This window comes from Chiloscyllium plagiosum, chromosome 3 (genome assembly GCF_004010195.1).
Source record: "Chiloscyllium plagiosum isolate BGI_BamShark_2017 chromosome 3, ASM401019v2, whole genome shotgun sequence".
Classification (NCBI taxonomy): Eukaryota; Metazoa; Chordata; class Chondrichthyes; order Orectolobiformes; family Hemiscylliidae; genus Chiloscyllium; species Chiloscyllium plagiosum.
The window spans coordinates 102,731,237-102,745,418 of record NC_057712.1 but is presented as its reverse complement, the minus strand read 5'-3'; the positions used below and the strand labels follow the sequence as shown (position 1 = coordinate 102,745,418).

The window sequence follows — 14,182 nt, the reverse complement described above, 5'->3', positions numbered from 1 at the left end:
ACTGGCAGGGTCATTATTTATTTATTCCTCGGGATGTGTGTGTTCCTGGCAGGGCCAGTATTTATTTATTCCTGGGGATGTTTGTGTTACTGGCAGGTTCAGTATTTATTTATTCCGGGGATGTGGGTGTTGCTGGCAGGGCCAGTATTTATTTATTCCTGAGGATGTGGGTGTCGCTGGAAGGCCCAGTATTTATTTATTCCTGGGTTGTGGGTGTTGCTGGCAGGACCAGTTTTTATTTATTCCTGGGGATATGGGTGTTACTGGTAGCGTCAGTATTTATTTATTCCTGGGGATGTGGGTGTCACTGGCAGGGTCATTATTTATTTATTCCTCAGGTGTGGGTGCTACTGGCAGGTTATTCCTGGGGATGTGGGTGTCACTGGCAGGGTCATTATTTATTTATTCCTCGGGTGTGGGTGCTGCTGGCAGGGTCAGTATTTACTTATTCCTGGGGATGTGGGTGTTGCTGGCAGAGGCAGTACTTATTTGTTCCTGAGGATGCGTGTTTTACTGGTATGGTCTGTATTTATTTATTCCTGGGGATGTGTGTGTTCCTGGCAGGGCTAGCATTTATTTTTCCTGGGGATGTGTGTGTTGCTGAATGGGCCAGCATTTATTTATTCCTGGGGATGTGGGTGTTGCTGAATGGGCCAGCATTTATTTATTCCTGGGGATGTGGGTGTTACTGGCAGCTCAGTATTTATTTATTCCTGTGGATGTGTGTTGCTGGCAGGGTCAGTTTTTATTTATTCCTGGGAACATGGGTGTTACTGGCAGGGTCATTATTTATTTATTCCTCGGGATGTGGGTGTTCCTGGCAGGGCCAGTATTTATTTATTCCTGGGGATGTTAGTGTTGCTGGTAGGGTCTGCATTTATTACCCATCCCTAATTACCCTGGAGAACGTGCTTGTGAGCCTCTCGAACCCTTGCAATTCTTGGATGTGGTGATGTCCCACAGTGTTGTTAGGGGGTGATTTTCAGGAATTTGACCGATTGGCAGTGAAGGAATAGCGATAGTGTTCCAAGTCATGATCATGTTTGGTTTGGCGAAAAACTTATAGGTTGTGGTGTTCCCAGTTATAAAATATAGCTTTGACATTTGTCTTTAATAAAATGGTTAGTTTTGCCACTTTCAAGACTTTCTGAATGTACTCAATCTTTCAAGTAGAGACAGCAGACACAGAGGTCTGCAAATCTTACAGAGTCATCATTTTTAAGACTATGCCAGCAAAGAGTAATATTTAGTCACCTGCCATCTTGTTGGGGAACCTTGCTCAGTGTGAGGCTAGGTCATGGAGTGGAACTTGGATGTCAATGTATCTGATTTGTGTCCCTCATGTTTATTTGGATTATTGATTGTATTTTAACATGTGAGAGCTCCACAATGAACACATCAGTATCCCAATTGGTTTGGCGTTCTGCTCTCCTGTTGAATATGGCTCCCCATTAGGAATGTAAACTTCTCCAGGTGGCAGAGCTTTGAGAGCAATTTTGACAAAGGGATAAGAGAAGGTTTACAAATAACTATCTCAATGAATTTAGGTTGGGGAGATCCAGAAGTGGAAACGTGAAAAGAAGCAAACTGTATTTATATTAAATGCATCATTAATTACCAAGGCCACAGCTTTTATTTCATTCTTTTTCATGAAATCTGGGCATTACTAGGATTTGTTGTCCATACTTAACTGCTCTTGAACTGAGTATCTTATTGTTTGTTTTAAAGGACAATTAAAAGTCAATATTATTACCGTGGGTCTCATTATATAGAGGCCATACCAGGTAAGGACAGCAGATTTCCTTCCTTAATATTGAATAAAATGGGTTTTTCAACAATCACTGATAGCTTTATGGCACCATTATTCAGATTAGCTTTTAATTCCACATTTTATTCCTATGTGAATTTGAATTCCACCAGCTGCTATAGTGGGATTTGAACCCGTGGCTCTGGCACATTAGTCTTAGCCTTTGAATTTCTAACTGATTGATATTCTCACAATGCTTCCTCTTTCCATTATAACATTTTTAGAACACCTATCATGATGACTGGATGCTTTAAAATGCCTCACAGCCAATTAATTTGATTTTGTTCATTCATGGGATGTGAGTGTTGCTGGCTGGGACAACAGAGGCCAATTAAGAGTCAACCACTTTACCATGGGTCTGAAGTCACACGCAGACCATAGCAGATAAGGATGGCAGTTTCCTTCCCTAAAGGGCTGAACTCCAGTTGGATTTTCCTGACAATCGACACTGTACTCATGATCATCATTAGAGTCCTAATTCCAGATTATTGTATTCAAATTTCACCATCTGCCATGGCAGAATTCAAATCCAGATTCCTCGGACATTACCTGGGTCTCTGGATTAATAGTCTAGTACTAATATCATTAGGCTCTTACCTCCCCACTCTGCTACAATGTCACTGCTGTAATATATGCTACACAGAAGCCTATTTGCATACAGCACACTCTCATAAACAGCAGTGTTCCACTGATTAAGAAATTTCAACACTACCTCAGTACTGCACTGGATTGCCAGCCTTCATTTTTGTGTTCAATCCCTAGAGTGGATCCTGGAGCCTTATGCCATGAAATGACAATCTCTGATTAAGGAGGCAGTCACTGAGGATGGAGATGAGGATAACCTCCTTCACTCAGACTGTTGTAAATTTGGGCAGAAATGTGGTGCTGAGTCAACGAATAATTTCAACACTTTATTTTTATCCGTAACAGAATTAAGAAATATAAGGATTGGGCAGGAAAGAAAAATAGATGTAATTGTTCTGCTATGGAATGAATGAATTGAAAGGAAGGTTCAAGAGGCTGTTTGATCAATTCCTAGTTCTATTTTTAATCTTATTAAGTATCATGAGGGAATCAGTTTAGCTCAGTTGGCTGAATTGTTAGCTTGCAGAGGAGTTTAATGCCAACAGCATGGGTTCAATTCCTCATTGCCAGTTTGAGGTTACTCCTTCTCAACCTCTTCTCTGACTAGCTTGGGAACAGGAGAAATTGGTACATAACTATAACCTGCTTTGTTGTATTATGCCTAAACTTCAGAGAGATTGCATAGGATACTTTTCCTTTAAGACACAACACATTTGCAGTCACCGTACAAATAAACTCCATGAGTCAATTTTTTTTTTGTTTCTTCATAGGGGGTAAGTCAGTTCAGTGATCAGGAACGGCAAATGACCTTCAAAATCTCATCTTGCTTCAAAGCATTCAGAATATGTTCTTTAAGATTCTTTGAATTTCACCATATTGCCATAAATTTCAACTGGAAATGTGAGGAAAGTTTTGAACACAATGGGTATGTTCTGTCCAAACTGAAGAATTGCTGTTTCTTCTTTGGTATAAAAAGTGAGTCACAAACGTGAGCCTGAGACCAGTGCTTTCCTTCTTGGCTGGGTTGGACTCTGCTCAAATACCTACTCCTTTTGTTTACCCGTGCAGACAGCTGGAAAAGATCAGGTCTGCAATGTCAAACAACCTGGACAAAATGATCTTTCACTCGGACAAATGTGGATTAATTACGGAAAACTCCACAGATTTGTTAAAAAGGAAAATTGTGGTGATCTAATGTGATACAGGTTTGTGAAGAGACAACAAAGAGGTTGAGAGCCATTCTCAAGTGCTGCATAACAAGCCTGAAGCAAAGTTTTAGCACATGAATAAAAGAGACAGTGGCAGCACGGACTGAAGGGAATGAAAGGAAAACAGAGGGAAGTGGCAAATGTTTAGTTCCTGAATTGAAGAAATTTTATAATGAGGTTCTCCAATGATCGATGGTAGAAACTTGGCTTTTCTTAATCAGTATTAATGCCTTAAAATTAGATGTTTTTTAAATTCATTTGTGGGATGTGGGCTTTGCTGGCAAGGCGAGCATTTATTACCTATCACCAATTGTTCTGAGTCAGTGGTGGTGAGCTGACTTCTTGTACCATTGTAGTCTATTTGGTGTCAGCGCATACACAATATTGTTAGGGAGGGAGTTCTAGGATTCTGAATCACATGTGAAGCGCATATGAAGGAATGGCAATTAGTTCCAATTCAAGATGGTACATAACCTGGAGGAGACCTTGAGGTAATGGTGTTTTTAAGTATATGTTGCCTTGCCCATCCAGGAGATAGAGGTCACGAGTTTGGAAGGTGCTGTCTGAGGATCCTTGGTGAGTTATTGCTATGTATCTTGAAGATGGTACATCCATTGCTGTCACCGTCCTTCAGTGGTGGATGGAGTGAATCTTAGATACGTGCTGACCAAGTGGACTACTTTGTCCAGGACAGTGTTGAGTTTCTTGGGTGTTGTTGGAGATGTGGAAGAACTGTTGTATCAGAAGTCCTAATTCTGTTTCTCTCTTCACAGATGCTGTCAGACCTGCTCAGTTCTTGCAGCACTTCCTGTTTTTATTTCAGATTTCTAAAGTCTGCAGCATTTTGCGTTTATACCAGTACATAGCTAACTTAGGCCTTGTTGATGGTGGGCAGGCTCACAGCAGTCAGGAGATGAGTTACTGACTTCAGAATTCCAACTTTTGACCAAATGCTTCTCATGATACTTGCTGTGTCACCATAGTCTTACCAGACCATAGGGGCTGCTCTCTTATCAGAGAGAAGTGACTGGTGGTGATTCAGCCTGAGGGCCACCAGACCTCAGGCGAGCTAAGAGCTTGTATATTATAAAAGTTCCCTACCTCTTATGAGCCCAAGCCTGGACGTTGTGTAGGTCTTACTGCCTTTGTACATGCTTCAGCATTTAGAGGAATCGCTGGATACAATTTAAACATTTTCAGATAACAAACAATGTGGAAGTGTAGTGAACTATGAGGAGATAAAACAGCAATTTCAAGAGCACACAGAAGGGCTGGAGGAATGGATCAGGAACGAATCAGGATTAGAGATCTCAGAAGGTATAGGGTATAAAAGCAAGGGCATAATCATGAACATTGATAATCCACCGGTTTGTTTTCATCAGGAGTATTGTGTCCAATTCTGAGAACCACTGTTTAGGAAGACATTGGAGAGTGTGCCGAAAATATTTCTGAGACTTAGTGAAGTGTGGAATGTTTGAGCAAATAGAGAAGAGATTTGATCAATGTAGTTCAAAATTATGAGAAATCTGGACAAAGTAAATAAGGACACATTGTGCTTAATGGTGGAACGGTCGAGAACCAGAGTGTACTATTTTCTATTCCTGATGAAGGGCTTTTGCCTGAAATGTCGATTTTTCCTGCTCCTCGGATGTTACCTGACCTGCTGTGCTTTTCCAGCACCACTCTAATCTTGACTCTAATCTCCAGCATCTGCAGTACCTACTTCTGCCTGTACTATTTTAAGGTGATTGACAAAACATCCAGTGGGAAATGGAGAAAAAATGTTTTTACTCACAGTCAGAGACTGTGGTGGAGATACATTCAATTGTGGCTTTCCAAAAAGAAATGGATAATTATTTAAAGGAAAACATTTGCAGATCCAGAGAGACAAATACTTTCATCCTTGTAGATGTCTTGTTCAGGCCAGCAGCTTCTACCTCCGATGGGGTTACCAATCATTGAAGATTGTGGAGAACCTTCCATTGGCCCCAGCATTAGGAGCTTGCCCAATGGCTCTGACTGGACAGTGAGGTGGCTCCTTGGTCTTTTACTGACTGATCATTAAGGATTTTAAATAGCCGCCTAATGGCTGGTGGGACCTAATACTCAGCCCAGCTTTTGATTTTCAATCCCTTTGAAAGTGCAATTCCATAAATCTGTACAAGTTTTTTGAACAACTAGATATATTAAATTGTATTAATTGCAATAAGCACATATATAGATATGTATAGACATTCCCATTCAATATAAATTTAATTTTTATCTGATGCACATGATGCAATCCTTACATTGACCAGACATCCACTTTGGGACCATACTTCTGATGGGCAAGCAGCTCTGGAGCAGCGTAGGCAGGACTCCCACACTGTGTGTTCAACAACTCCTGGCTGTCATTCTTCAGGGTGTTACTCAGCCCAAAATCTACATTGAGAAATAAACAAAACAGGCAATGAATACAAAACAAGTTAGCTCAGACTTCAATAGGTGTTCATTCAGTACCTCATGACCATTTTGATCCCCCTTCTATCTTAAATGTTGGAAGGTTGTTTTGCTAAAGTTCAGTTCTACAGGTACCAGGCATCTATCAGTGTCAATCTTTACAAGCAATTTGTTCCACTCTCTAATTTACATTATGCAAGACCTTAGTTTAGGTGGGAGATTGAAAACAGTAAATGAGCCGGAGTAATCTATAACTGTTTTTGTTACCAACCGCAGTACACCCCTGAATGACACATGAACAGCATAATGACTTCCATTCATTTGATTAAAAGACAAAAGAAACATAAGAAGCAAAGCAGAAGTAGCCCACAAGCTTAGTCCGCCATTCAATGAGATCATGACTAATGTATTTATGTCCTCAGGTCCAGTTTCCTGTCTGTCTGTTTGTCCCCTATAACCTTTAACTTCCTTACAGATAAAAAATGAAACTTAGCTTGAATATGTTCATTGACACAGTCTCTGGGCTTGGGAATTCCAAATACTATTGATTCTCTGAGAGAAGAAGATTCTCTTTGGTTTAATAACTGGGAAAAACATTTTTTTTCTAAACAGTGTCCCCAAGTTCTCAATGCCACCATGAGGAGAAATATCTTTGGAGCATCTATCCTGTCAAACCTTCTCAGAATCCTCTGTACATTAATCCTCTGTACATGTAGCTTCTAGCAAAGAATAAATGAGCCACATTTCATACCCAACTAATAGTCTCAAATTGTATGTTAGTGTGATTTTTGGGCAAAGCTTGGGATTGTTCAACAAGTGTTGGCTAATCACATCTACGGTTTAACACAATGTTCTGCAAGCACAGATTGATTGGGTATGGTTTGTACTCCACCAGATGTGAACTGGCAATGGTTGAACATCTCTCCTGATTATTATTTCTATTAAAATCAATTGGATATAGTATTCAATAGGCAGCTGAGATGATAGTGTACATTTTATGCATTGCTTAATGCCACATTGTCTTTGGATTGAATCCTTATTCAACTATATTAATGTGACTGCAACCAGAAGGAATATATGATTTCTAATCAGAGTCATGGAGTCATAGAAATGTACAGCATGGAAATAGAGCATTCGGTCGAATTTGTCCATGCTGACTGGATAACCTAAATTAATCTAGTCTCATTTACCAGCATTTGTCTTATATCCCTCTGAACTCTTCCTATTCATCTACCCATCCAGGTGACTTTTAATGTTGTAATTGTACCAGCCTCCACCACTTCCTCTGGCAGCTCATTCCATACACACACAACCTTCTGTGTGAAAAATGTGCCCATTACGGCTCTTTTAAATCTTTCCCGTCTCATCCTAAACCAATGCCCGTAGTTTTGGACTACCTACCCGGGGTAAAAGATCTTGACTACTCACCTTCTCCATGCCTCTCATGATTTTATAAACCTCTCTTAGGTCACTCCTCAGCCTCTGACGCTCCAGGGAAAACAGCCCCAGCCTGTTCAGCCTCACCCTATAACTCAAACCCTTCAACCCTGGCAACATCCTTCTAAATCCTTAACTAGAAAAGATTTCCAGTTAAACAACATCTTTCAAGCGCACACTTGGTACAATTAGTTTCTAATTATTACTTTTGTTACACTTACCAACAATTTTGATGTTATTATTTTCATCAAGGAGAAAGTTTTCGATTTTCAAATCCCTTGAGAAAACAACAGGAAACAATTGATTTAAATGCAATTATTCCAGCTGACATTTATTTCACATTTAAACTGAGTTTGTCTGAACAACTACCCAATGCTGTTTAGAGTTTTTGTCTCTGGATTCCTCTGAGTTGCAAAAAGGAGCCGAAACCCAGAGAGAGATTACAATCCTATTGTGTCAAGCTGTTATCATTTGGAACCTTTTAATGTTACTTCCTCTAGCAATTCATTCCACCCACTGTATGAAAAAGTTGTCCCTTTTAAATCTTTCCCCTCTCACCTCAAACCTGTGTCCTCTAGTTTTGGACTCCCTACTCTGGGGACAAGACCTTAGCAATTCACCCTATCCATGCCACTCATGTTTATATAAACCTCTCTAATGTCACCCCTCAGCCTCCGACGTTCCGGGGAAAATAGCTCTAGCCTGTTCAGCCTCTCCCTATAGCTCAAACCCTCCAATCCTAGCAACAAATTTTTAAGCCATTTTTTGAGTACTGGCTGTAAATTAAGCTATATACTCAATAAATCAATCCTCACAGTATGCAATGGTGAGCTTTAAACTTCTAAACTTCTGGGTTTCTGTAAAGCACAATAATTGCATCAATAATGTTGGATACAAACTAATGTTAAGATAAACTTGAGTATTGAGGTTATATTAAAGCGTGCAATTTTAATAAGGGAAACAGTATAAGTCCCCTAAATAAAAACAAAAGAGGTTCCTGCTTGATGCCATTGTTGGGTGTTCAAGGCTTTGAACTGGATGGTGATTTGCCTAGACTCACAGAATCTTACAATACAGAAGGAGGCCTACTCCAGCTCTTTAACAGCCGTAAGGCAGATATTTCTCAATTCCCTTGATAATAAATCCATTGCAAATGCTCTGTGTGAAAACATTTATCTTTGTTTCCCCTCTATTGCCAATGACTTGAAATTCATGATTTTGTTTACAGACCCATTTGTCAAAGGAAACTTTTTTTCCTCTCTTGTTCGATTAGATTTCTTCATAGTTTTAAATATCCCTTTAAGGTTTCCATTAATCTCCTCTGGTCTAAGGAAAACAGTTCCTTTAATCTCTGCACACTACTGAAATTCTTTATCCATGATATAATCGTAGTGAACCTACATTCAACTCTTTCGGAGACTTTGAAAACTATCCTGAAGTGTAGGTGCCCAGAATTGTAGATGATACTCCAGCTGACCAACGGTGATGTATGTTTGTAATTTCCTTATATATGTATTCAGTGTCCCTGTTTACAAAATAAAGTATCTAATTGTCTTTCTCAACTGCCTTATCAATTTGCCTTGCCATCTCCAAGGATTTAGTAGCATGCATTCCCCCAGTTTTTGCACCATCTTAAAACGGCACCATTCAGATCATACAATTCTAAATTTTGCTTCTCTCATAGTACATTGCTTCACACTTAGTGCATTGAGTTATTTCTGCCATGTATCTGTCCATTTCATCAATCTATCCATGTCCCCTGAAGTTTGATCATATCCCGGTTACGATTCCCACGTTGTCAGTTCTTGGATCTCCCGTAATATTTAAAATTGTACGCCATGTTTCCACATTTATGTCATTGATAAAAGCAATTATTCTCATACTGATCACTGGATAACTGTCTCCCCAACCACAAACTTCTCTCTGTCATAAAAACATTTGTTTGTCATTCAGCTCTGTGTCCCATCTCTTTCAGCCAATTACATACTCAAGTGTTCGTCATCCCTTTAAATGCTATCTGTTTCCACTTTTTCTCTTTATTCTTTCACAGGATGTGGCCATTGTTAGCAAGGCCAGTCCTTTCTTCCCACTCCTGATCTCTCCTGATCTCTCCTGAACTGGCCATTTCAGACAGCAGCTGAGAGTCAGTCCATGATAGTGAGTCTGGAAGCCAGACCAGGTAACGACAGAAAAATTCCTTCCCTAAAGAACATTAAGGAATGAGCCGGATGGGATTTTAAGACAGTTGGCAATATTTCATGGCCAATATTACTGATACTAATTCCAAATATGTTAACTGAGTTGGGATTTTGAAGCTGTACCTGCAGGCCATTAGCTTGAGCCTCTGGATTCATAGTCCGTTGACATTGCCACTATACTACCTGCCTGCCATCTGCTTCTCTTTCTGAATGAGTCTGTGATGTGGTACTTGAACAGGTCCTATTCACAACCAATCAGTTTTGACAGGACCTTTGATGAGTAGCTCGTCTTCAGTCAGCTTGCTGCCATCGCCTGATTATCTGCAGTTAACATTATGTTGTTCAGTTTTGTGAATTCCAGGATTGAAGCAACATTTGTCAAGAGTTGTAAATCTGATTTTCCCTGACATCTTTTGTGCTTACAGAATGAGAAAACATTCATGACTGATTTCCACTGTATGATAAATTATGATGATTGATTTAGTCACTGTCCTTTGTGATTATCAACATTGGACAAATAGAACCAACCACCATCTTTCTTTATTGACTTGTTTTAGAACCTGTCCTCAACATCAACAGACTCTGTCATCTTCACGATTGATAACAAATAAACTGACCTCTGCCAGTACATCTCATCACAGGGAACAAAGCTTTATAATATCAACATTATTCAAACTACAACACTTGCAATAAAGCAAATTAATGCTAATTGGGTAATTATCTATCTCCACACTTGTTCTGCTCAGGTTACTGCCAATCACAGATATTAAATCAAGGGACAAAAACACGGGTGTTCAAAGATGCGGCAGGGTGCCTTGATTCATAGAATCATACGGTACAAAAGAGGCCCTTTGCCCCATAGAATCTGCATTGACAAAAACTACTCAAAGTCTATACACATCCCACTGGTGGATAATAACTTAACCTAACAGCTGGATTTGAGCCATTTAAATTCATGTGGTGCCTAAATTGAGTATATGTTTCATTTTCACTGTTTACTTGATTTAGTCAGAAAGAAATTCCATCGACAGTTTACTACGAGTGCCCTACATTAATACTTGAGGATTATTTTCTAAATCTACACTCTTAGCAGCTATGTCTGAAATTCAAGAGGGCCGTCTCACTACCATTTAAAATACTGGTGCACAGCACCCTCCCAAACTTCCCTAAGGTGGGACAGAATCAATAAACAGCTGGGTGTGTAAAGTCTAAATAGCTCCACAACTGAGACAGAATAGATACATGAGGTGCAGTATCTGACCCTGCTGATGGACAGGCAACAATTCCAGTTCTACCTGTGTACTATTGTGTGACGATGGAGATGTTCCACCGCTGACAAGATCTGTCTGGTGTATTTTCTCACTTCTCTTTCTTCTAGCTTCTTCTTCTCACAGATTCTGTCCATCAGGTCTCCTCCCTGGCATAACTCCATTGCCATGTAGTAGGAGTTCTCCGTCTCCAGGGTTTCAAATAGCTGAACAATGTTTGGGTGCTTGATCATTTGGTGGATGCGGGGCTCCCTCTTCATGTTCTTATGCACATAGGTGTCCTGCTTTGCTTTCTTCTTGTCAATCACTTTGATGGCTACCTGATAAGTTAAGTAAATTCAATTAATGAACACGTACAGATGTTGGGAGCAATATGATTATTCTATCCCAAGCTATTCCAAGGCTATTAAAAAGATGTCTAAGGTTCATTCAGTATGGTGGTGATGTATGTTTATTCTTTACCAAATGTCAACCTCCCATCATGTTGGATCCAGCTTCTCAGTATAAGTGTCCAAGTCTCATGCTAAAATCTCATTATAATATTTAATTAGGGCCCCATTCTTGTTGGTATCATCCCTTGTATAATACAATGAACCAAAGATGCCATTTGAATTGAAGCAATGGCACTATTGCATAGAAGAGCAAAGGGCTCATTTGATCAGCATTTTTATGTTTTTGCTTATTTAGATTAGATCAAATGACCAAAATGTATAGGTGCAGAATTAGACTATTTGGCTCATTAAATCTGCTCCACCATTCGATCATGGCCAATATGTTTCTCAACCCCATTTTCCTGCTTTCTCTCCATAACCTTTGATCACCTTAGCAATTAAGAACCTATCTATCTTAAATACATTCAATGACTTGGCCTTCCCAGCTCTCTGCAGCAATGCGTTCCATGGATTAATCATCCTCTTTTGAAGAAATTGCCTAAAACAGATTAATTACTCATTCAAATCAATATAGTATTGTCACTACACTGCAAAAGTAATTTGTTGAGTGATGTGGAGATGTTTTGATGCAACAGTGTTTGGCTGGCTCTATCTGAAGGAGTGTTTTACCTGTGCATCATTAGAAAGAACTTTTTTCCTGCAACCTTGAATTTACAAACTGATGATGTCTTGTGCTGTCTACCTGCCATGAGTCATTACTTCCTCAGCAACATCGAGCCCAGTCTATTAGTTCTATTATGAAGACTATCTTGATGTGCTATCTTCTCCTTTGCTTTCAGAACTGTATTAACAAGTCAGAGATCTTTGATATTTTTGAATTTCCTGCTGAGTGTTCACATCTTCAGGTTGTGAGGAGCTTTGATGTGTCCCTTTCTTTTATGATACCTATCAAGCACCTTCCGAAAATTCAACCATATTACATGCTTCTCTTTATCGATCCTGCTTGTTACCTCCTCAAAGAATTCTCGTAAATTTGTCAGGCATAATTTCCTCTCATGAAGCCATGCTGACTCTGCTTGATGATATTATGCAATTCTAAATGCTCTGCTCTTACATCCTTTAGAATAGATTCCAACATTTTCCCAATAGCAGACATTAAGCGAACTGGTTAGAATCTAAGAACTCTTGGAAAACTACTACCAATTCAACCATTATCTCAGTAGCTACTTTCTTTGTTATTATAGATACATTCCATCAGTTCCAGGTGACCCATCACTCTTTAGCCCTATTAGTTTCCCCAGCATTACTTTCTTCTCCAATGATAGTTATTATACTGACTTCCTCTCCTCCTTTTGCCCCTTAAATATTTTGCAATTTTGAGATGCTGTTATTGTCCCCTGCTGTCATGACTGATGCAAAGTACTTATTCAACTCTGCTGTTTCCTGGTTTCCTATTATTATTTCTTCATCCTTATTCTCTAAGCCATCTATAATCACTTCAGCTTCTTGCACTCTTTTATATATGTTTATATGTTTACTGTTTTAGGAAACAGCCTTTCTAAAAAAAAAACACATGCATATGTTGTCAATTGCAAAGTAGAAGTACGGTAAGCAATTTAAAATAGAAGGTGGCTAAACCGAAGAGATACGTCTGTTGAAGTGGAATCAGATGGTGGCCTGAAATGCAATGACGATGCTGTGCCAGTAAAAGTGGTAATCCTCTGGGAAGTGCGATGAACACTTAAAAGCAAAGAATGGACAAGTAATTAGATAACTTAAGGCCAAGTGCTTGAAGTCCAATAATGAGTGTCAGCACCTCTAAGAACCAGCATGGGTATTTGTTTGGGCAAGGAACAGGCAATATTGATGGATAGTCCAAAGCAGCAACATTGCAAGCATTGGCTCCATCCAGGAACAAATGATGGGTATCACAAAGGAAGGACAAGAGATCATGTGAGAAAAATGGAGTAAGTATATGTAGTGGGAAATTGCCCGAAACGTCGATTTTGCCTGTCCTCGGATGCTGCCTGAATTGCTGTGCTCTTCCAGCACCACTAATCCAGAATCTGGTTTCCAGCATCTGCAGTCATTGTTTTTACCTCGTTGATTTTAACCCTACTGCGAATCCTCTTGCAAGGATGCCTGCCTTGAAGAAGTTTTCCTCCTCTCTCTACAAGAATCTCAGGGAGTCTCTCTCTCACTGCAACTCCCAGGTCATTTCCTCAGCCCTGAAGCTCTTCAACCATGTCCTGAATCAAACTCGCTATCACAGCCACATCTGCTTCCTCAGTGCCTGTCTCCGTAACCAACTCACCCCACACGGACTCCGGACTACCTTTAAACCAGCAGAGTTCGGACCCGAACAGGACAAACAATACAGACTACAGATTCAAAAACACCAGCAACTGTTCTCCTTCAAGATCCTCCGCTCCACGCTCGCAGCAATGCGCCGGCACCTAACCTCTCTACAGTCAGCCCTGCCTCAGCTGAGGGCCACACTCTCTCAGAATTGCAAAGGACCCACTCTGTACTACATCCTCAGGAGAATCCATACTCTCAACAAACAGTATTTCAATTCCATCTCAAACATCAAAAACTAAGTACAACAAACTTTTATCTACCCACCTCCATAACCAGCGCTCCTCAAACATTCCAGAAGATTCCCCTGGCCTCGGAAACGCCATTAGCCATGCGGCTGATGCAGCTACCACCACGACGCTGATTGATGATGTCACTTCTGCCCCCATCATGGCCACTCCCACAGCCACTTCCGGCCCTCACATCATCGCCGATACCACATGCTCAGTGACTTCCGCCACCCCTACTGCCGTGTCTGCCACCACTTCCG

At 40.2% G+C, this 14,182-nt stretch overlaps 1 protein-coding gene across 1 annotated transcript in view; it reads right to left on the bottom strand.

Moving 5' to 3' along the window:
- The window catches only part of LOC122548671 (hormonally up-regulated neu tumor-associated kinase homolog), a 45,482-nt gene that overhangs the window by 22,458 nt on the left and 8,842 nt on the right, over positions 1 to 14,182 (bottom strand). The window contains exons 2-4 of the mRNA XM_043687501.1: positions 10,970 to 11,262; positions 7,698 to 7,753; positions 5,889 to 6,021 (exon numbers count right to left, since the gene is read on the bottom strand). Of these exons, the coding sequence (XP_043543436.1) occupies positions 5,889 to 6,021; positions 7,698 to 7,753; positions 10,970 to 11,262 (482 nt within the window). The remainder of the gene's footprint in view (positions 1 to 5,888; positions 6,022 to 7,697; positions 7,754 to 10,969; positions 11,263 to 14,182) is intronic.